Here is a 23,520-nt window from a genome sequence, read left to right on the forward strand (position 1 = left end):
TGGAGGGCCGTGCCTGGGGGAAACACCTATACTGTGGAGAACTGTGCTGAGAGCCCATGTACACTGTGGGGGGACTGTGACCCCAACAGGTGATCCTGACTCTCCTGCAGCCTCCTGATAGGACCTGGCCATGGAAGGGCCTGAAGGACTGTCTGAGGTCTCTCTCCCCTCCCCCCCCACACACAGGCTTCTCTGTCCTCCCAACCCTGCCCACCTCCTCCTGGGGCTGGACAGAGTCTCCCCCCAACTCCACCAAGGGCCCCCACCCACCTGCCCTGGACACAACGGCCCTGGGTCTCTGCTGCCCCCGCCCTGCCCTATAGCTCAGTCAAGTGCAGAGACCCAAGAGGGCCAGCAAAGGCCAAGATGGCGCTGCACCAGGGGCACAAGCAGGATCTCGCTGGACCCCGGGGACAGGACGATGCCTGCTAACAGAGGAGGAGCTTGGGATCTGAGACAGGGCTGTCGCAAAGCGGGGGCGCCCCCCCACCCCTCGCCCCGTGCATCCCACTCCGCCCCTGCACTTACAATGATGAGCAGGATGAAGTAGATGAAGTTGTAGAAGGAATGAGCGTCCATGACGTAGTACATGATGTCCACCCAGCCCTCCAGCGTGATCACCTGGTGGGGGGCAGGTGGCTGGACACACGGACGGCCCTGAGAGGGCAGTGGGCCCTCCACGCCTGCCTGGTACCAGCCCCCAGGCCCCGCATGCTGGGCGCCCAGTGCAGGGGAGACCCAGAGCCCACCTGGAAGATGGCGATCCAGGCATAGCCGATGTTGTCGAAGCTGATGGCCCCGTTGTGTGGGTTGGAGTCGCCCGAGCGGCACACATTGTAGTACTGGTTCCAGTTGATGCAGGTGTGGTGGCCCGTGCCACCTGCACCCTCAGCCTGTGGCTGCCCATAGGCCTCCCAGCCCAGTGTGCACTCCACGCGCAGCTCGCGGCGGCTGGGGATGTGCGAGCACTTCTGCATGCCGTTGTCCCGGCGAGAGGAGCAGATGAAGGGGTTTTCCTCACCCTCCTCCGGCTGGTAGTATGGCCGCAGGAAGCTGAGGTTGCTGTTCCTGAAGGCACAGAGATGGAGAGACAGAGAGAAGCAGACAAACGGACACAGTCAGACAAAGATAGAAACACACATAAAAACCAAAAGTAACAGAGACAGACCCAGGCCCACCAGTGCTAGTGCTGCTCCAGGAAGGGTGTGTCCCTGGGAACAGGGCCTGGAGGAGGCCTGTTAGGGGATGAGCCTGGAGAAGGAGGAGACTGTTGGTGGAAGAGCCCGTTAGGGGAGGAACCTCTGGGTGGGGAGGGGAGAGGCCTGGAGTGGGAGGAGCCTGCTAGAGGAGGAGCCTCTGGGGGCAGGCCCTGGGAAGAGCAGATTGGGGCATGTCCTGCAGGGTGGGCAGGGCCCCTGCACCTGGCGAAGGTGCTGTCCAGGAAGCAGCGGTTGCGCAGCAGTCCAGCCCAAAGCTGGACACCCACGATGCCGAAGATGAAGAAGACAAAGAAGCAGAGCAGGAGGACGTTCCCGAGCATGGGCAGCGTGTCCAGCAGCAGCGTGACCAGGATCCTCATGCCTGCAGGTGGCAGGGCAGCCGGTCAGTGCAGCAGAGCCCTCCTGGGAATCCCTGAGGCGCCAGGCCCTCCTGGGAGCCCTGAGCCCTCTGCCATTCACAGATGGACACCAGCACCTCTGTGAGGGACATGAGCTGGGCCCCCCCAAGTCCAGCATGCCCCAAAGGACAAACATCTGCGGTAAGACACCACAGAGGGGAGCAAGGCCATGGCCTGGACGGGCTCAGGGCCGAGGTCCCTGATCCTTGCGAATGCCGTATGGGAACACACTGCAGCCAGGCAGGCCCCCAGGGTGACCAGACCAGGAGTCCCGCGGCCCCAGGCTCCTGCATGCGAGCAGCAGCCTGGGGGTCTTGCAGCAGATACTGGGTTCAGGAACCAGCGTTTCTTTCCATTCTCTGTGAGAATCACGTTGAGCAGAGCCCTTCACTGGAGGGGAAGCAGGGGCTATGGGCACCCCAGGGCAGGAAGCGGCTTTTGAGAGGCAGTTTTGAAGCTCTTGTTCCTGGGTGCGATCGGCTGCGTGTACACAGATTATTCGAGGGAGTGGGTCAGCCAAGCCCCATGCGCCCCTTGGTCCTGGGCCTGCCCCCGTCCCAGACCTCAGTGAAGATAAGACTTGTTTCCAGAAACAAGCAAGAGCTGACCTAAGGGTGCAGGCAGAGCCCTGGGCCAGGGGGCTGAGCCAGGGGGCCTCGTGGAGAGCACCCTGGAGCTGTTGGATGGCAGAGGTGGGACCCCTGGGGTCACAAGGGGGAATCACAGCTGGGAGAAGCACTTAAGTTTCAGAAATGGCCAGGAGGAAGATTCATCAGGGACAAAGTGAGCACCACCCTGGCCAGACAGCAGCTGGCTCAAAAGGCCACATGTGGTCCAGCATCAGAGTGGACCCCAGGCAGCCAGAGTGAGACACTGGGGGCTCACTGCGAGGGGCACATGGTCCTGTTTGGGACCAGGGCATGTCCCCAGAGCAAGGCCAAGCGGCTGGCATTTGGTCTGAAAAGTGAAGATCTGTGTTGTGAAAGGGGTTGTATTATCACTTCACACACTGAAAGGGGGTCCAGGTGAGCAGACTGAGTGGCTGATGGTGCTGGGCACAGAGCCAAGAACCACGTGTGACACCTCACCTCAACCCACAGCCATCCTTGAGGAGGACCACATTCAGAGTTGGGTAAACCGAGGCTCAGAGAGGTACAGTACTTGCCCAGGATCACATAGCATCTGAGCCCTGTCTGATCCCTGAGGGTATAGCCAGGTGGCAAGCAGAAGGAAGGCCCAGGGGTCTCACAGCATAAACCTCACCCACCTGCCCTTTGGTGGAGCTGACAGCCCCAGGGGGAGGGAGTGACCCACACTGGGGGTGTATGACTTCTTGGAGGGGCCGCAGGACACACCCTGACCACCCGGACTTCGGTGCTGAGGCCACCAGGACCCAGGCCAGGCAGCCAGAAAGGCTGTGCACACCTACACAGCACACACAGACCCACATGCACGTGTGTGTATACTCACTTTACAGTCACACGGGCACCACCCACACACAACCCCAGGAAAATTAACGGCTGAATTCGATCACATCCCTGAAGACTTTGAAGACACAGAAACTCCCAAACAGCCCCATGTGGGCAGATGACCTGGGTCCGGACAGACCACATTCCAAACGAGCAGCCACATGACCCCCTGGAAGCTTCTCCACCCTTCCCTGAGCACCAGACCCTTTGGCAGAACTCAGACCTGAGAACCAGGGTGGGACAGACAAGAGAGCAACCAAGTCCTGCACAGCTCCTGGGCACGACCCCAAACGCTGTGCAGATGAGGAATCTGAGGTTCAGAATGGCCCGCCACCCAGCAGCACTGTGGGGAGTCGGGACCCCACACAGTCTGACTGCGCATCACACCCCAACTCGGCCCAGGGTTGCTCTGTCCTCCCCAGAAAAGCAGTGGCAAATCCTCAGGTTCCCATGGCGAGTGGCAGGAGGCCAGCCTCTCCTACCCCGGCACTGGGGTCTGGGCTGGGGCCAGAGCGTCCAGACGCCACACAGGCAGTGTGGCCTACTGGCCTTGTGCCCCAGTGGGTCCTCAAAAGCTCTCATCAGGGCTGGCAGGACACGCCTGTCCCAGGCCCGGGTGTGACGGTCACTTACTGGGCACACGGTTGATGGCACGGAGGGGCCGCAGCACACGCACTGTCCGGATGGCCGAGAAGCTCACGTTGTGTCCATCCAGAGAGTACTCCATCATGCTAGGAGCGGGGCAGAGGGAACAGGCGCTCAGGCGGCCGACAGGTGCTCTGGGGTCAGAGCCAGGCCAGCGGGCACACGGTTCTCTCCAGGGCACCCTGCCAGCTGAGGCCAGGAGGCCCAGGGCAGGTGAGCACATGCCAGAGGCCTGGTCCCCACACCAGGCACCCAGCCTGGCTAGGCTCCAGGGCAGGGGAAGTATAACCTTAGGTTACCACTGGGGGCTCCTCACCACTCACAGGCCACTCCATCACCCTGTGTCTGTCCTGCTGTCCCTGGTGCTGGCACAGGGAGCCCTGGACAAGTGTCCTGCCCCTGGCACCCCAGACCCAGCTACCCCCCAGACCCAGCACCACCTGAGTACACCTCCCCATCCCTCTTCCTGGGGGACCCAGGGGCTGCCATGGGGTCAGAGGGGGGCAGGGCTCCCAGCCAGGCCTGGCCAGGCACAGGGGCTGCCCTGGTCTGGTCTGCGGTGGGGCAGGGCCATACCCCGCCATGACGATGAAGAAGTCCAGCCTGTTCCACGTGTCGCCCAGGTAGCACTTCTGCCCGAACAGCCCGAGGGCGATCATCTTGATGACCATCTCCACCGCGAAGAAGGCGAAGATGAAGTCGTCAAACGCCTGCAGGAGAGGGGCCTGAGAGCTGGGCCTGCACCCCTCACACCCAGCCCAGGTCACCTGTGGCCAGTCCTGCCCCGCCTGCCCCGCCCCGCGTGCCCCGCCCACCTCCAGGATGCTGCAGCGCTCCGAGCGGCACTCGACGTCCTCGCAGGGGCGGAACATGCCCAGGGTCACGCAGTTGAGCATGATGACCAGCATGCTGACGTGCTCGAACCATGTGGGGCAGGTGCCGAGTTAAGGGTCCATGTGGCAGGTGGGGGAGCCCCAGAACCCGCCCCCAGCACCCCCTACAGCTGCCACAGGGACAGTCCCTCAAAATCCGCGCCCCCGTGCCCAGGCCATCAGCTGGGCAGTGAGGGACAGACCCCCAACACCGGCCTCTGGACACTGCTGCCAACCCCTCATGTACAGCAGGACCCTGGATGGAGGCGGGAGGCCAGCCACTGCCCCTCTGCCAGACTCCCCCAACTGTGATGCCCTAAACTGAGATCAGCCTCTCAAATTAGCAGTCTCACCAGCACTGTCCAGCTGGGACCCCAAGTACCACAGACACCTCATGAGAGCAGCCCTGAAGACCCCTCCCCCTGGCCCTGCATGAAACCCTCCGTGACCCCAGCAGAAGGAGAACGCCCTGACCACAGCGATGGGTGATGAGCAATGTGGACTTGAGCCCAGCTCAGTGCCTGGGCCCGGAGGACCCGCAGCCCTACTGTGTGCCCAGATGAAGGGGGCCGGGACATGGACGAAGGACAGGTGAGTGAGGACACCCTCCGCCCCAAGTTAGTCCTGGGAGTGGAAGCCGCCAGCCCGTGAAGGGTCCTGTCCAGGAGAGTCTTCCCTTTGGCAGGAGGGTATCCAGCCAGGACTTTAGGGCGCCGGGCCAGCAGCCAGGGCTGCATCCCCTTGTGCTGTGTGAACCTGGCCACCCTGTGGGGTCGCTGGCCCTCAGAACGAAGTCACCCAGGATGCCAGAATGCTCAGCCATTCTGGGAGTGGCCACCAGGTGGCACCGTGGCTCCACAGAGGCCATGGCATTACTTTGGCTATGACGCCCTCAGTGGCTGTCTCCAGACAGGGATGCACCCCCATGTTCGCTTCCGTTGGCTCATCAGGAGATCGGGGAGCCCTGTGGTGGGCTGGCCGTGTCATGTATGAGGAAGGGACCCACACCCCAGGCAGGTGACCCAGGGGCTGCCCGATGGGGGATAGGCTGCGTGGGGGGGATCCCCAGCTGGGGGACTGGGGCTTCACCCAAACTCCTGGATGCAGGTAAGTGCCCGTCAGATGGGAGGGCCCTGGAGGCATTCCTTGTACCCCACACACCACCCCCATGTCAAGAACCCCCTCCCACCGGGACCCACCCTCACCCTCCAAGGCGGGCTTTCTGTGGGGCTGCCTGCCTGTCCTGCCCTGTGCTGGAGAGAGCGAGGGCGCAAGCAGGAGGCCCCCAGAGGTCTTCTCTGGGCTGGTGCGGGGTGGATGGGGGACTTTCCTTTAAAGAGAGAGAAGTCAGCACTTGGAAAACACCGCGTGTCAGTAGACAGCCTGAGAAACCTGGTGTTGAGACCCTGCACCTACCCACTTGGGGACCACCCCGTCCTGCAGTCCCCACCCTGCCCTGCAGCCCCCAGCCCGCCCGGCGCTGAGGGGCCTGAAGCAGGATGACAGGGACAGCGCATCCACCCTCAGGTTCCTTGGCTGCAGCACATACTGGCTGTGTGACCTGGAGCCTTGGTGCCCCTCCGTTTCCCCTGTGTTCCTCCAGCTGGGTAGGTGGATGCGTATCTCATGGATCAACGAGGTGACCAAAGCAGCAGGGCCCTGCTCCCCAAAATGAAGGTCAGTCCCAGGGCCATGAGTGCCCACTCCATGCTCCACCACATGTGGGCACTGGGCCAGGGGTCCATGCGGCCCCACCTGTGAGGAGCTCTGATGCCAAGGGTACCTCACAAACTGGCAGAGGCTGTGCTGTGACTGGAGTCAGGGAAGGACAAGGCCTGGGGAGGTTCAGGGCCTGCATGCTTATTCAGGTGTACAGGCCCCGGGATCAGGGCAGGAGGAAGGCCAGGCCATGTGTGTCCTTCCTTTGTGGGGCCCGGCAGCCTGCCCCGCCCAGACCCCTCTCCCCCTGCCTCCCTGCAAGGGCAGGGCCAACAGTTGCCACTCTGAAGCCCCTGGCCCTTGGCACACTGCACAGCGTGGCACTGGGCCACCAATGTAATTACCCGTTCCCACTGAGAGCACCATAATTACACTTAATGGGTTCAGCAGTAACAAGTGCCTTTGCTGTGATTCGGCTGCAGAAAAACAGAAATCAGCGTCCTGCTAAGACAGCGCTGAGGGCCCAACCCCACAGGCCTGTGACAGCGCAACGGGAGCTGGCCGAGAAGGGCTGGCAGGGTGGCTCAGCGCACAGTCAGGGCCTGTGGGTGCTGCAAGGTCCCCGTGGGTGGGGTGGGGGGAGGAGAGAGCTGCAGCCGAAAGCTGCTCCAAACACCCATAGTGCACCTACTGTGCGCCAGCCCACGGGGCAGCCAGCCCAGCCCGCCCTGCACAGACTGGGAGCTCTGGTGGCTCGCCCGAGGGCACCGGGTGTGGGTCCCAGGCTGTGTCATGGGATGCTGAGGCCACACACTGAAGCCAGTCCTAGGGCACCGCAGCTCTCCCCGTGTCCTGACCCCGCCGGCTGCAGCCCCTGGGAGCTGCGCACGGCTCCTCTGTCCTTCACTGCTGCAAACAGCACCTCTGGAAGAGGGGCTGCAAGGGTGTCATTGTGTGTCTCCCAGGAGTGGGGGTGGGTTCTCAACACTAAAGCTGTGGATGACATGCCTGAAGGACAAGCACCCCCAGTCCCACCAGTGAGGACACTGCCACACAGCAGGGAGCAGGCAGCTCTGGGTCTGGGCGCACGATGCTCAGATGCTCCCCAGGCCTGGCTGGACCCTTGGTCTTGCAGGCACGTGGCCCCCCCAACCCCTGCAGGGAGACAGCACAGAGCAGCCTGGGCCCTCAGTTTGCCCATACAGGCAGTGGGGGTGTGGGGACTGTCTGCTCCTGGGTCCTGGGACCCTCCTTCCTTGCCCCACTTCTTCGAGCTCTCCCCTGACCCCGAGTGCTTCCGCCGGGCCAGCTCCCACCTCCCACATGGCGAACATCCTGCTCCATCCCGGAGCATCAGGGTTTCCAGCCCAGCCCAGCCCAGCCCAGCCCAGCCCAGCCTGCCTCTGAGCCCTCAGCTCTTCCCTTCTTCCACCAGCTTCATGCCCCTCATCTCAGACTGGTGTCGCGAGCCTGCTGCCTGATATCTCCCAGGCCCATGCCCATGTTCACTCTGGGATCACCGTAGACCCCGGAGCTGGCGTTGAGCAGAGCTAAGAACCTTGGTCCTCAACGGTGCAGTGTATGTCTGGAGCCCTGGGCTGGGCTGGGCCAGGACCCATGAGACGTTACTTGATCAGGGGCTAGGGGGGCCCAGTCTCCAGCAAGAGCCACAAACTAGGCTCCCAGCAACTTGCAAAGATAGCCCAGCTTGAGGTCCTGGGCCGGGGTCCTACCTCGATACCTTCCCAAACCACTAACAAGCAAAAACCACCCACCAACCTCGGCTTTCTCCTGACCCCGCTGGCCCCATGGCCCCACCTGCCTCCCCTGCCCTGGAGGCAAGCCCTAGGGGCTCAGGACAACCCCCACGGCCACAGTGACCCCATGCAGCAGGATGAGCACAGGTTTGTGTGTGAGGTGGGGACACTGTCCATGTGGCTGGGGTGACCAACCTGGTCAGCACGGCCCAGAAAGTTCCCTATTCATCCTCATGAGCATGCCCCCTTTGGGGTTACTATTCTATGATACACCCCAGCCCCCCTCCCCCACCACCCCAAACACCCTGGGAGGGACGAGCTCCTGGGGTCCTGCTCATCTTTCTGTGCAAAGTGCACACAGGAGAAGCACTTAGAGCCACCCTGCCCAGGGAGGAGCTCCCCACGCACAGGGTCCCACTGGCCCTGCCCAGAGAGGGGATCCGCCAGCGGTGGGGGGAGGGCTCGTTCAGCCCCACACGTCACAGCCGTTTCCTGGTCACGCCTGTGTGGGCAGCTGAGGACAGGCGGTGCCAACCGGACTCTCATCACAAGGCCACTGACTTCCGGAGGCTTAATTACACAGATGGATTTTCTGAGTTTTAATTCAAAATCCTTTAGGTTTTGAACCAAATTCTACAAATTAGAGTCAATTTCCACTGTGGGTCCAGAGAAGCCAGGCTGATGTGTGGCTGGGAAGAGGCGGCTGTGCCAGCACGGCAGGGGGGCTGTGGTGCTGCCTGAGGCCTGGCCACACACAGAGGGGCTGGGGGCATGGGTCTCTCCATGGGACCCCATAGCCAGGAAGGCTCTGCCCAAGTCCAGAGGCTGAAAGAAGCGCAGAGAGCCCCCTGACCCATGTTCCTACACCACCCTAGGCCTTGACCCATTAGGACCCAGGGATGTCCCCTGGCCTAACAGGCCCCTGGTGTCCAGCCTGGGCAGGGTGGGGCATGGAGTGACTCTCCCTGGGGCAGCCTGTCCCCAGGCTGGGGACTTGTGAGAAACTGGTCCCCAGAGAGGCGTGGAAATGAGCCCAGAGCCAGGGCTAGAGCACGGATCAGCAGTGGGAGCAGAGCACTGGTCCGTCCAGGGACCCCTCAAATGCTGTACCCCCCCGTGGGTCCCACACTCCACCCACAAAGCCCTCCCAGCATTTGGCCGACCTGTCCCAGCATCAGCCTCCTTCCGGTCTCCTCCCTCCTCCCTCCCTTCTCGTTTCTGCAGCCTCGGTGGGGCTCAGCAAGGACTGACCCACCTTCCCACCCCAGCAGCCATGCCCGTGGGCCAGCCTCCCCCAGTCAGTGCAGAGCAGGTGCTGGCTCCATGGTCTCCCAGACCATGACAGCAATGCACCCCAAACAAATCCGATGCCCGGCCCCGAGGGCCAGGAGGCCAAGAGGGATGGTGGCCGCTGTCCGTGGTGCTGAAGTGGCCACGTCCCAGCAAGCTCAGGGCTGGGGAGAGGCACTCGCCCAGCAGCCAGAGGGCCTGCTCACCCAGGGCCTAGGTTTTGCTGCACACCACTCCAGAGTTTCTAGTTCCATGTTCTTTCTTATTCCTGGACTTCCAGATGGTTAAAAGCACACCAAGGGCTGCTTGGAACATGGCACTGGCCCGCCTGGAAGCCAGCTCGGAAGTGGGGCCACCCCAGAGGGCAGCAGGGCAGACATGGTCATCTCTGCACTATGATGCCGCGAGGTGGGGAGCTGGCGTGCAGGGAGTGTGTGTGGAGGCCAGAGGGGCTCGAGGCCAATCAGCACACGTCAGGGGCTGCCAGCACCCCACTGGCAGCCATGCCACTGTCTCTCACCAATGATGGTGGCCTCCAGGGTCCTGGAACAGGGTGGGGGTCCCCGAGGCCTGTGTGGTTTAAGGTGGTGTGGCCCAAAGGGTGGTCCTGGACCCCCCAAACCAAATTCTCATTATTACGCAGCTGCCCACAGCCCACCCAGACCTGCTGGCTCAGGGTCTCTGGGGCCCACAGATGGGCCATCTCTCACTCCATGAGTCCGGGGATGAGAACCCGACCCCCAATTCTACCACCAGCCACCCCTCACCCTTTCTTAGCCTGTTTCCCTACCTGTAAAACGGGGGTGACAACAGTTACTTTTCAGATGCTGAGATTCTCCCAGACCCCCTTCTATAAAGTATCCCCCATCCCGTCCCTCATCCTGATGAAGGCCATTCGGCCCCTCCCCCTGCTGGCCCCAGACACACGGAGGGAGGGGACGTTATGTCTTCCCCATGCTGTGGATGCTGAGGACGCAAGCAGGATCTGCGGGACGAAGGGCAGGATGCTGTCACCAGGAGACAGACAGCGGAGCTGGGCGTCCCTCATCAGGAGACACCGCTCCAGGACCCAGAGCCACAAACCAACGGGGAATACGATGGCTCGAGGGCCGCAGGGAGGGGTCTCCAGAAGTGGCTGAAGTCAGGCCCCCCAGTCACAGTGGCCCCCACACAGGCTGTGTAGGGACGAGGCCTTGACCCCACAGGCCATGCTCCCCCCATGGCCATTGTGAGATAACACAGAGGCAAAGCTCTCAGGAGGATGAGAAGGCCTGAGCTGGCTGCTCCCCGTAGCAAGCTGCTGGGCCAGCTCAGCTCCCTTAGGCCCACCCAACCCGCGACAGTCCACGTGAGCGTCCACGTGCCCAGGCCAGTGATGCAGCAGAGGGATCCCGGCAGCAGGAAAATGGGAGCCCAGGGTAGGGTGGCCCAGAGCCCCCGACTCAGGACGCCTGGGTCAGCACCTGTGCCCTCCTCACCATGGCCATGGCCACCACCCAGGCAGGCCACGGTGGCTTGAGCTGGGACCACCGTGGCAACCCCCTCTCTCCCCCTGCTGTATGCCCTATTCCCACAGCAGCCGTCCAAGCCCCATCCTCCCCGCACTGCCAGGGCCCAGGACACACATACGAAAGAGGTGGCTCTAGGTGATTTCGATCCCTAGCAGACAGGCAGGACCAAGCTGGACACACCATATGGGAGGCCCTCAGGGCTGCTGTGCATGGGTGGGGAGCCGGAGATGGCTGGGCTTCCAAACCCACCCCAACATCCAGCGCCGTGACCTCCTGTGTGGTGTGGATGAGCTGCCCCAACGGACAGGGAGATGTGAGGACCAGCTTGAAGGGTGGACACCAGGCTGGTCCTGGGGCTCCCGACCGGACCTACACCAGACCTGCGTGTAGACACACAGCCCGGGGAGGCGGGCCCTGGTGGGTAAAACCTTCCCTGCCCTGGGGGAGGGGCCCTGCGGCCGCCCCTTCCCTGCTGCTCTGCGCCCGGGCACCTTCAGCCGGCACGCCCACGTGGCCCCAGGTTTCATCTCTGGAAGCACTCAACCTTGCGCTTCCAATCTGCTGGAGGAAAAAAGCACGTTTATTTATGGGGGAGGAGGCACTGTCTTCCTGCGTCTTGCGGAAGAACCACCTGGGCCACTGAGGAGGGGGCATGAGTGCGCCCCATGCCCTAAGGCCTTGGCTGAGGCAGAACGACAGCCCCGGGGCCCCGATACCCCACGGGGCCCAAGCCAGCCGCGACAGAGGATCAGTGGGAGGCATGGGAGACCCCAGGACCGGCCCCCTCTTGGCACAGCACGGCCCTCAGAACTGACCCCTCTGTCCACACGTTCACCAAGAACCGGGCAATTCCCGGAGCCACCGAGGCTGTGGGCCCAGATACCCTGAGGTCCACAGCCCAGGAGCAGTGGGCCCACCACACACCAGGCAGCAGCATCTGCGATCCCAAGACCAACACGTCAAATGTCTCAATGTGAGGGCGGCGGCAGTGCTGTCCTATCGGCACAAACACGTCCTGCGATGGAGCAGGAAAAGCCCACGGTGGGGAACAGGGGACCCGTTATGGAGAATGCGCAACACAGGAGGCTGCTTTGCAACGTGCACGCCAAGCTCTGCAAAGGTCCAGAAGCCTCACTGCAGGGAGAACGTGGCCCGCTGCGGGTGAGGTAAGATGGGGCCAGGGCAGGGGAGAGGAAGGGGGACACTGTAGTCGTGCATTGTTGGTGCAATGACAAAGGTGAGGTGTCAGGAAGTCCAGGCGCTGTGGTCCGTGTGGGCTGTTGACAGACCAGTTTCCTGGCTTTGGGGCTACCCACCCACCCAAAGCAGACACACTTAGCCCCATGCTCACCAGGGCAGCAGGAGACCACGGGCCTCCTGCTCTGCCCCTCAGGTGGTGACCCACATCTCCCAACGTTGCCACGGAAGGAGACTCACAACAGCCTCCCCTTGCCAGTATCTGAACAGGGAGCTGCGTTCTTGTTTTTTTTAAATCCGATACACACACCACTAACAAGAGAGGATGCCCTAATCAGCCTCACACTGGCAGGAACCCCACTGAAGGACCGGTGGCACACACCCCAGACCCACGACCGTGGCCCTGTGATGGCCTCCGCCCAGGCTGTTCTGAGCACCCCCCAGAGGAGCAGGCAGGATGGTGATGGCTGAGCTGGCCAGCAGGGCCCTCTGTGGACCACCAGCTCACATAGACCTCAGAAGGCTCCTGGCAGGGCCTATGGCCACCGTCCAAGTGCAGCTCCCACTCTGGACACCCGGGAGGCTGGGAGATGAGGAGTCAACCGCCTGGAAGTTCCTCAGACGGCTAAACCCTAAGTCCCCATACAGTCCAAGTTCACACCCAAAAGACCTGAAAACCAGTGATTAACACACATACACACCCATTCACAGCAGCCAAAACGTGGGGACAACCCCAAGGTCCAAGAGGCAAATGGACAGAGTGTGGTCCATCTGTGCACTGGAGCGTTACTCAGCCATGAAGAGGACTGAAGTACCGACACCTGTGACAACACAGATGCGCCTTAAAAATGTGGTGAGCGAGAGCCCAGACACAAAGGCCATGGTTTGTATGGTTCCATTTGTATGAAACACCCAGAACTGGCAAATCCTGAGGCAGTGAATCAGTGGGTGCCAGGGGCTGGCAGAAGGTGGGCAGGGGTCCCTTTGAGATGAGAAAATATTCCAGAATTAGGGAGACGTAGTGATCGGCCACATTGTTAATGTACTAAATGTCCCTGAACCGTTCACTTTATAATGGCTAATTTTATGATATGTGAACTTCATCTTGGGTGATGCTGTTTGAAACGTGCCTCCCATGGGCAGGCCCAAGGGCAGTGCAGCCTGTGGGAATGGGAGGGGTGGGGCACGGCGGGGCATCCAGAGCTCAGGGTTGCCCAGGGTCAGCAGCTCACGGGTGTGGATGAGACGGGGCTGGAGCTGCAGCTGATGCCCAGCAGGCAGGGGCTGAGCCTGACCAAGCGAGAGCAGGGCTCCTTGGACACGGGGGACCCTCCGCCGCCTTCAAAGGCAGGGCAGCAGCTGCACACATGGTGCTGAGGCCATGCCATTTGGCATCCACCCTGTCAGCATGGGTATCCCCAGGGCTGGGCCTGGCCCTTCGTGCACCCCCCAGGTCCCAGCAGGGCCCAGGGCTCCAGGCCTGCACTCCAGGGCCTCAGCAGATCCCCACCTCTGGGGGTCTCCACCCCTCCCTCTGCAAGTGATGCCCAAACCTCCAGGGACTCAGGCTGGACCCTCAGGCAGGGATCTGCTCCCTGGTCTCAGGGCCCTGGCAGGTATCCTGCCCGTGTGGCAGCCTGGGGGCTTCCTGGGACTGAACCCCCTCAGCACTGAGAGGGCAGATGGTGTGCATGGAGGCCTGTGTATGCCTGCCTTCCCCCACCCCAGGGTGGGCTTTGGCCCATTTCCCCGCTGCCAGCCTCCACATGCAGCCAGAGGGTCTAGGCAGAGACAGACCCCTGAAACCTGAACGTTTCTGCCCTGGCCTGGGGGTCTGGTCTCACTTGTAGCACCAGTGCAGCACCCCAGGGCACATGCACCTTCCCCAGAGGCTGGAGACAGTTCTTCCACAAGCACTCTTGGCTAATTAGTTAGCGAAGTAATTCATTAATTAAGGTTCCTACTACAGTGATGGGGCCCTGCCGGGGGCAGGATATTCTCCTGCAGATTTGGGGGTCTCCAGACAGTGGGACAGAACAGGCATCTGGGTCACCTGGCACATGTGTGTACACACGTGCACATGTTCACGCACGCTGGACTGCAGACAGGGGAGACAGGCCAGCATGGCCAAGACCGGCAGGTTGAAACAAGGGGATCTGGGTGGCAAAGGGGCCCCAACACAGCTGTGCTGCGTCCACCAGGAGCCCCCCAAGTGGACACAGACATCTCTGCAGCTACACCCCTCAGCTGCAGCTTGGCGGGTGAGCCAGGCCAGCTGCCTTCATTCCCTGGGGGGTGCCCAGGCCACTACCTGCAGGGACATAGAAGCAGGGCCCCTGCCCCTGAGGGTGTGCTGATCCTCCTAACGTGGAGGGGTCCTGACTCCAGGGCCTGGTGGGGAGCAGGTGTCTGCCCCCAAGGGCTCAGAACAAAGCCAGCTGCCAGGGACTCAAGCCCACTGTGCCATCTAGGACCTGTCTCAAGAGTCAGGTGACAAACCCAACAGGGTGCGGGAGCCACTGGTGCCCGAAGGACTTCCAGAGTAGGGCCTGAGCACGGCCATCCCAAGGCCAGGAAAGAGCAAGGTGGGTCTCCCAAGGGGCCTCTGAGGGGGAGAGGGAGGGGGCAGCTCAGGACATGATAGAAGGAAGTTTCCCTTTCCCCTGACGCCGTTGCCATGACGACAAGCTGCTAACAGGTGAGGGGGACCTGGGCCAGCTTAGGGCTGGCGGGGGCTCCCGCAGCCCAGGGACCCCCTCAGTTCAGCTCCCAGTCTCCACCACCTGCCCACAGGAAGCCACCACAGGGTTTTAATTTGGGGAGGGGGTGGGGTCCAGAGGGATGCTGTTAGTGTCTGAGAAGTGGGGAGGGCAGGAGGGGGACCCAAGGGACCAGTGAGGAGCAGGGTGTGTGGCCTCATGGCAGTTGCAGGCAGAGTAATTTGAAGTTAGAAATAAAAGGGGCCCGTCGGCCCCCTCCCTGCCCACAGCAGCTCTGCACATGGAAGGGCCCCAGTCTTCCATGGGCAGCTCCAAGTTGCCCCCTCATCCACACCTGTGGGGACAGACGACTGCCAGTCCCCAGAGGCCACTCGTGCCCCTCGGAAGCACAGGTCTGCCTGCCTATCCTAGAACTCCCTGGACGCAGCTCACCCAGCATCGCAGCAACAGGATCCATCCAGGCCACTGTGGGGCACAGTACCCCACTCTCCTCCTGCTCCGTCCCGGGGGGCCAGGGGCCTGCCGTGGTCACGCGGGGCAGGGGTCTGGGTCAGGAGCAGACCATGAGGACCAAGGCGGGCGAGGGTCCCACCTGCGGGCTCTCCTGGCCCCTGTGCCCAGGCGGCATCCGTTGGCCTCCCCTGACTGTCCCTCTGCTCTGACCCCTGCTGCAGGGATCTGGCCTCCCCCCACCCTGGTCCCCCCACCACAGTCTGGGCCCGTGTGACTCACTAGTTCTACTCAGCCGGGTGGGGAGCGAGGAGAGCCAGCCAAACATGGAGCTGTTTGTTCTCAGCTGAAGATCGAGGTCACGCGGGGGGGGGACTCGGGGCTGAGCTGTCCCTGGGAGGGCAACCTCCCTGGGAAGCTGGGGGGCTGCAAGCCCACTCCCCACGGGAGCCCGCCACCCCCCCCCCCCGCCCCCAGTGATGGGAGCTCACCGCCCCACAAGTGGCTGGCCAAGGCTGCTGGAACGTTCTTTCTCCTCCTGGACCCAAGTGTGTTCCTGAGAGCTTCTCCCTGGGCCAGCGGCCCTAAGAGGCTTCCGGAGCTGTGCCCAGAGGCTCCTCTGGAAGCCAGCTCTGACCCAGGTCTGCACGGAACCCCTCCCCCAGTCCCCTGGGCACTCGGGCCTGCAGGATGTGACCCAGGTCTCCAGCACCAGGACACTGGGTCTGAATTGCCACGTCATCCTGAGCAGCTTGGGCGCAGAGCCCCCACCCCCACCCCCACCCCCTGTGAGATTTCTGAGCTAATCCGGGCAAAGCACTGTTCTCACCCTGGTGGTCCGCACCCATGTGCCATGGGAAGGGCAAGCAGGGCAACGGGACAGTGGGCAGCCCCTCGACTCCAGTCAGGTAGGGCCAGGGGGCGGGTGCAGCCCACAAAAGCCAGGCCCCAGCAAGAGTGAGCCTGTGCCCCTGGCACACATGTGCTGGGTGTGTGCATGTCTGTACTCTGCCTGTTCCTGCGAGCCATACACGGTCCAGGTGTGCATCCGAGCAGGACTGTGCATGTACACGCTCACACATCTGTACACCAAACACATGATCACGCACACACACCATCACACACATATACACATGGTCTTGTGCGCGCGCGCGCGCACACACACACACACACACGTGCACATCTTCCAGGTGGTGGCCCCGAAGGCCTAGCGGTCATATTTCTCAGGGAGGAAGATCCCCACCCCCAGGACTACAGGACACCTAGGAGCCGAGCACATGCCCACAGCTCCCTAATTGCACGGGATTCTAAGGACCATGCTAATTAGGAAGAGTGCTAACGTCTCTATTCAGCTCTTAATAAAGAGCTGGATTCGGGAGTTTTTCAAGGCATAATTAAGTGGAAAAGTGCCCTGTCTCCACCTCCAATCACCATGCCGGCAAGAAGCCCCTGTGTAGGCCATGGAACCTTGTGAAGACCCCGTCAGCCACTTGGTGGCAGCATGCACAAGTGCCCTGGGGGCCCAGAGCCGCCGCCGCCCCCCCCACCACCATCAAGGAATGTTGCTGCCTGAAAGTGAAGCCAACCCCCAGCCCCTATTCTCTCCCTCATTTCCAGCTTTCTTGACGGAGCTCCAGGTCATGGCTCTGGCGTGGCTCCTGCTGGGAGCAGCTGAAGGCTCAGGAACTGTCCCCCAGGCTGCCTCTGTCCTGGGATCGAACGCTGGTGAGGCCTCCTTCCAGCCACACCTCCGCCCATCTTGGTCTCTCTGTGGGGGGCTCTGCACAGCCCATGGACCTTGGAAGGGAAAGGCGTGGGCAGGGGGCACAGAGCCAGGAGGGGCCAGGAGGGGCCCCTCGGGAAGATGACCGCCCCGCTGAAGGGACAGGCTTGTGGGGCCTGCTCTGGGCAGGAATTCTCCAGGCCAGAAATAACTGCCTCAGCGCCACTGCACAGCTGCCCGCGGCCGGAATTAGCGACCCCGGGGGACTGCTCGCTCCTTCCATGGGAACGTGGTCTGGAGTGCCCTGCCCCCTCAGCCGGCAGGCCATCCCCAGAGAGGGGGCCCAGGGTCTGCAGAAGGCTGGCTACAGGAGGCTCCTTCCCACGGGGGAACTGGGGTGAGCGCACCTGGGGCCCCCCTGCTGGGCCCCCACAGCCCTCCTCATCCTGGCCTCCCCCTGCTCTGCCCGCCAAGCGCGGGATCCCCGGCAGCTGAGTCCCTCATGCTTCTGCACACTTGGACAGTAACGCCACAGTCTGACCCTCTGTATTAAGACTCAGCTCACACCCGGGAAGCCTGGTGACCGTGGTGGGAACACACTCAAGTGTGGACATGTATCTCTGCACACGCAGTACCTGGTCACCCCAACAGCAGGCACCCGGGCAGCTCCGCAGCAGGCGCCAACCCTGTGCCCACACCCCACGCTGGCGGCTCTCTGCAAACCCAGCTTCCCCATGAGTGTTGCCCGGCAACCGGGCACTTATTAAGGAGGAGGAAGGCCAGCCCTGGCCTGCCAGGGGCCTGCCTGCTCTCCCACAGCACCTGGTACATGCCGGGTTCACCCAGGCTCCCTGCGCTGAGGGCTGGGTCAGCCAGGGCCTGTTCTGGGGTGGGGGTGGGGTGTGGAACAGGAGAACGGCCCCTCAAGGCTGAGGTCAGGTACCCTGGAGCCCCCCCCGCCCCACCACAGATGGGACTAGACACCTTCACCACCAGCCCCCGGGCACCTTTCCAAACTTTCTGGTGGTCAAGATTCCCCCAGGATCTTGGGTAAAAATGGATAGAGCTGGGATGCCAGGTGTCCAGCCTCAGCCCTGCCTCTGTTATTAACAGCAGTGACATTTTAAAAAGAAGACCCAAACCCTCAGAAAGTCAATTTCAAAATGAAAGTAACTGGACCTGGGCTCAGTGTCCCAGTACTGCTGTCTCCCCGCACCTCCCAAGGCCGCTGCCCCTCCAGGGCCACCGGGTGCCCCGCTGCTCCCCCTCCGCCCAGCACCTGACCATGACATTTACACACTACCGCCACCACTGGCATCCTTGGAGATCCTGCCCAAAGTTCAGGGCCGGTGGTCCCCTGCTGTGCGGGGCTGGGGGGTGGGGGTTGGACAGAACACAGTCCTGACCATGGGTCAGAGTCACGTTTACCTCAAGTGTGAGGGTCACGTTCTGGCCCAGGTCGTGGTCACCTTCCCCGCCTGGATACCCCCATGGGCTGTTCCCTCTCACTCGAGACCCCTCCTGGCCCCGGCCCCCAGCCCTCCCTGGTGTGAGCTGAATTGTGGCCCCTCCTAATTCATACACTACCCCCAGGACCTCAGAATGTGATTGTTATTTGTAGATGAATCTGTAAAGAAGTGATGAAGGGAAAATGAGATCATTACGGTGGGTTCTAATGCCATCTGACTGTACCTTATAAAAAGAGGAGATTGGGACACAGATACCTACTGAAGGAAGGCCACGTGAGGACAGAGGAGACAGCCCTTTACTAGCCTAGAGAGAGGCGCCTCGGGAGAGAGCAGCCCTGATCTTGGACGTCCAGCCTCCAGGACTGGGAGGAAATAAACATCTGTTGTTTGAGCTGCCCTGTCTGTGGTGCTTTGTCACAGTCACCCCGTGCAGACAAATACAGCAAGTGCCACCGCATACTTGGGAGACCCTTCCTGTCCCCTGGCTGGGAGTTCCTGGGCGGGGGGGGGCGGCATGGCTGTGATGCCCTGTCCCATAAGCTCCATTAGCTGGGTGAAGAGACTTGGCCTAGTGGCTTGGTGGGGGAGGCGGTTTCTGGTCGCCCAGACAGACAGCTGGACCTTGGGGACTCCCCTGCTGCGGGGGGCCCTCCCAACACTGAAGTTTTCCCAGTGGATAAACCAAGGCTCAGGGCACGTCACCTACCAGGTCACAGAGAACCCAGGCCTGGCCCAGCCCCAGGCCCCAGTGGACACTCAACCCTGTGTCCCTTGTCCCAAGCTCTTGTGTCTGGAATCATTCCCAGACACACAGACTTGGTCCCTGCTTCCTGCTGCCTACGACTGGGGGCCACCTGCCCCACTGAAGACCCCACCCTTGGCCTCCCAGAGCAGCTGGGCCAGCAGTCTCTGGTGTGGCCCCACCCCACCCTCAGTGCCAAAGCTGCCTTCCCCTCATCCCACAGGAAGTCCCAGCACCTTGGGTCACACACACAGAGAGGGCTCCCTGTGCTGCCAGAGGCAGAGGTGGCCGACCGCCGACTCTACAGGTACAGGCCCCCAGACCCAACAGACCCAACCCAGGCAGGCCACGCACAGCTGGGCCCTCAGAGCTTCCAGAAAAGCCACGAGCACAGGCAGGTGGGGTCTGGGGCTGCGGCGTTTCCAAAACATCAACACGTGCTCAGCCCGGGACCCCCAGGACCCCCACACGCCGAGACAAGGGTGGGAGACATTCAGATGGGGGGCGGGATGGCACTGCAAGCTCCATCAGATGCTAATTAGAGCTGTGGGGGGGGGGGCGCGCGCTCAATACCATCAGAGGGGCGGGCCCCAGCACAAACATTTCAAATGGCACAGTATTTGCGTTTAATGGGCTGAAATTCTTTAAGCTGAGAACCCAACTGAGCCATTATGTTGGCCAATTTGCAGGGAAGTGGAAAGCACCAAATGGGAGCCCACGAATGGGGCATGCCACTTGACCAGAGGGGCAGCGGCCCAGCCACAGGGACACCATCCCCTGGACAGCCAACAGGATGTCCCTGAAGCATGGTAGCCCCAGGCCAGGTGTAGACAGAGGACCCAGGGGCACAGCCCAGGCTGTGGGGGGCGGGGATGATGGGGCAATGGGGAGGACCCAGACCCTTTGTGACGCAGGCAGTGGGACACACCTGCCTGATGTGACCTCCTGGGTCCAGTCCCAGTAAGTCTGTTGCCTGCAATACCCATCTACCTTCCTGCCTTGGGAAGACTCCTATCCATCCCTCAAAACCCATGCCGAGGGCTCTTCCTCCAGGAAGTTTCCTGAACTAGCCCAAGAGCTCCTCTGCCTCACTCAATCTTCTACTGAGCAACTACTGTGTGTAGGGACTACTCCAGGTCCTTGGACCAAGTGAACAGACAGGGGCAGCCTGCCTGGAGGCAGGCAGAGGACAGTGAACAGGTGATGCATCGAGCAGCTACATGTGCCAGCAAGGCGATCCATCTGGGGGCACTCCAGCCCCAGCCCAGGCCTGGAATGGGAGTGGGTGGGGGATGACAGAGCAGCAGGGACAGGAGGGCCCGGGCAGGCAGAACGGGGGCCAATGACACCAAGTCACTGAGGCAACCCCTCCTGACCACATTCCTCACCCGCCCCCCACAGCATCGGATAATGAAGAGCAAGGGTCCTGTGGGACACCCCCTCCCCACCCCACAACTGGGGCTTCACGGGGTGCGCACACACCTGCTGGGGGATGAGGGGCCCTCCTGGGCCTCCTGAGAGCACACCCTGCTCACCCCCCCAGTTAAGGGCAGCCCCTCGGGAGACCCCTGCACACAGCAGACTTCAAGTGGTAGGTACACCTATGCACACAGCAGGGGTAGGGCCTTACTCCCAATGGGATCACACACTCAGCAGGACCTCAAATTACAATACGCGGGGCTTGGATTTAGGCCTGTGCGCACAGTAGGAATTCACGCTCAACTGATTATGCACACAGTAGGGCCTCACATCAGGTGGGGCTGTGGACAGAAGCTATGCAGACAGTAGGACCCTTGTCCTCTGAGTCACGAACAAAGGGGAGCCTCATCAGGACATGCATGTGTGCAGACATACACGCATGGACCACACGCACAGGAGGCCCTGGTCCCGTGGCCCCACCTTCCACCACAAGCTGGAGGCCGGGCTGGTGGTGGTGACCACCTTCCACCAGCTGCCACCTGCCCAGCAGCCCCCTGAGCGCAGACCTGGGCCTGGGGAGCTCACAGCCGTGCAGCGTGCTGATTCGCCCATCCTGGCGCCCCTCCAGCCGCCAGCATCTGCATCGATCCCTTTAATGACTCGATCCATTATGTTGGAGCAGAATTCTTGGAAACTGGCAGGAAAAGGAAACCAACAATGGGGTGCCTCTCCCCTCCCCCGCACAGTGGGGCTGTCCACTCTCACTGCTGCCACTGCCGCCACACATCCAGGAAGGGGCTGGTGCCCCTGCTGGGGGAGGGGGCCACAGGTGTGGGTGGGGAGGGGCCGTGGGTGCAGTGGGGGAGGGGCCTGACGTCTCATCTGCAATGCGGGGACCCCAATGGCACCCCCACCAAGAAGAGGACCTTCAGAAGGAGCCTGGAGAATCCTCCCTCAGGTGAGCACTGCTGCCCCAGGCTGGCTGTCCCTGGTGGGGCAGGGGCCCACCCCTCCATTGCTGGCGCCCCCGGGCACACGGAGCAGAGGATCGGCTGTCTCTGGTTCTTCCATCAGGCCAGGCGGTCAAGAGACCTGCAAAACCCTAAATACGGCCCTTTTCTGGATAAATTTTTACATTTCAGAAAATATAGACATTTTTCATAAAAGGAAATGCTATGTTAATAACTAATGAGTTCATTATTGTTTTAAATGAATGACTAAACAGCCATTTCTAAATCTCTTCAACTCTAAATTCCAAGAAGATAAACAGCAGGACAGAGCCCCAATGCAGAGACTCCCTGGGGGCTTCAATTAATCACAAGGCCCTGGAGTTCGGGAACCTCTGTTTCAGGGGCTGAAGAACAGGGCAGCCGGCAACCCCAGGGTCTGGGTGCCCCACCATGCCAGTGGCTCCCACTCTCTGAAGGATGTCCCCTCCCCACCCCTGCCACCTGCGAGGCCCCCCCAGCCCCCCCCAACAGGGGGCTTCCTTCTGGGCCCACTGGGCCCGCCACCCCCAGGTCCTGGACCCACTGCCTCTCATGAATTCCCTATGGCGCCCTGCCCCTCCACAGGTCACCCCTGGGTTCCGACCCGCCCCAGGAACAAACACGCCCCAACACCCACAGGGGACAGAAGCATTTCCGGCCACACAAAGGCCCATTCCCACACCCAGTGTGGGTCAGTGGCCCTACCCCGTGCACCCCGAGGTCCCCCCTTCCTGCATCTGCCCAAGGCCTGAGCAGGTCACCACAGGGCTGGCTGGGGCCCAGAGTATCCCAGATGTACCCCCGCCCGGCCACCCAGGGCTCAGCAGGCCTCTCTGCAGGGAACAAACCCCACCCTTCCCACAGGTGGACCCTCCCGGGGCAGGGACCCCCACAGCCCGCCCTGCCCCCACAAGGCTACATCTGTCTCCGTGGCTACAGGAAGCCCCAGCGGAGGACGCCGGGCGCTTTCATAATAAATCCTTTAATTAGGAAATCCCCAAGCTCCCAGCACGCAGGTCACCTGCTGCTCCCATGTCTCGGGTTCCTGCCATGAGCCGGTGCCACGTGCTGCCTGGGGGAGGTGGACCAGGCCCCACTGCAGGGATGGGGGCTTGGAGGGTGGCCTGGGGGGCCTGGCAGAGCCTGGGGTTGCAGAAGAAGCCCCGGGAGGTGTCCTTCGCACTCCGACACTGAAGGTACGTTTCGGAGCCCCTCCCCCATTTCTGGAAGCTTCCATGAGGCCAAGGATCAGGGGTCTGAGGGTTTGGAATTTGGCAGCTGGCTCTGGATGGGGTGGACCTGGGGGCTGCGGCCAGCAGGTGGGCCGAGGGGAGGCTCGCTGCCTGGAGGGGCAGCTGTGGGGTCTGCAAAGCCTCCAGCAGGCCAGGACTGGCTCCCCCAGCCCAGATGGCCTTTCCAAGAAAAGCTGTCACCAGCCCCCCAGTTTGGACCTCACCCTCATACCCCTCTATGACCTCGTGGACACCTGATGCCCCACACTGGCCCACGCAGCCCCTCAGGCCCCCAGACCCCAGGGTGACCACATGCTGCCTTCTGCAGCATGAGGGGTACACTCGGCCCAGCGCCCTCCCAGCCGTAAGTTCCCACGAGTAGTAAGCATTTCACAGGCACCCCAAGGCAAGGGGACACCACGGCAACAAAGACGAAATACAGAGGTTCACACAGGAGACAAGAGCAGGTGCTTACTGGGGTCCCCCGCCAGCAGAGGGGTCCCGGCCCGGGGCCTGCCAACCCCCTGCCCAGCCCCCTCCACAGAGGATGTGAGGGAGGGACGTCAGAAGGGGTCCAAACCCAGTCAGCATGGCAACCAGGAAGCCAGCCTGGCCTTAACCAGATTGTTAAGGCTAGTGAAATAAATGTATTTTCTAATTAAGTGGGAGAGACGACACTGATCCTGGGGCAGTCGTTAACAAGGTGGGGGGACCTGGGTGGGGGGTGATGCAGGCTTGCTTTCCCCAACCAGGTTTCC

At 61.9% G+C, this 23,520-nt stretch overlaps 1 protein-coding gene across 1 annotated transcript in view; it reads right to left on the reverse strand.

Annotated features, from left to right (window-relative positions):
* The window catches only part of CACNA1H (calcium voltage-gated channel subunit alpha1 H), a gene marked incomplete at its 3' end in the record, with an annotated part of 62,564 nt that overhangs the window by 21,096 nt on the left and 17,948 nt on the right, over positions 1 to 23,520 (reverse strand). Inside the window, exons 3-8 of the mRNA XM_082857788.1 lie at positions 4,548 to 4,659; positions 4,309 to 4,442; positions 3,721 to 3,818; positions 1,422 to 1,581; positions 750 to 1,068; positions 529 to 621 (exon numbers count right to left, since the gene is read on the reverse strand). Coding sequence (XP_082713914.1) covers positions 529 to 621; positions 750 to 1,068; positions 1,422 to 1,581; positions 3,721 to 3,818; positions 4,309 to 4,442; positions 4,548 to 4,659 — 916 coding nt within the window. The remainder of the gene's footprint in view (positions 1 to 528; positions 622 to 749; positions 1,069 to 1,421; positions 1,582 to 3,720; positions 3,819 to 4,308; positions 4,443 to 4,547; positions 4,660 to 23,520) is intronic.

Source organism: Leucopleurus acutus (genome assembly GCF_964270905.1).
Source record: "Leucopleurus acutus genome assembly, chromosome: 16".
In the NCBI taxonomy this organism is placed as follows: Eukaryota; Metazoa; Chordata; class Mammalia; order Artiodactyla; family Delphinidae; genus Leucopleurus; species Leucopleurus acutus.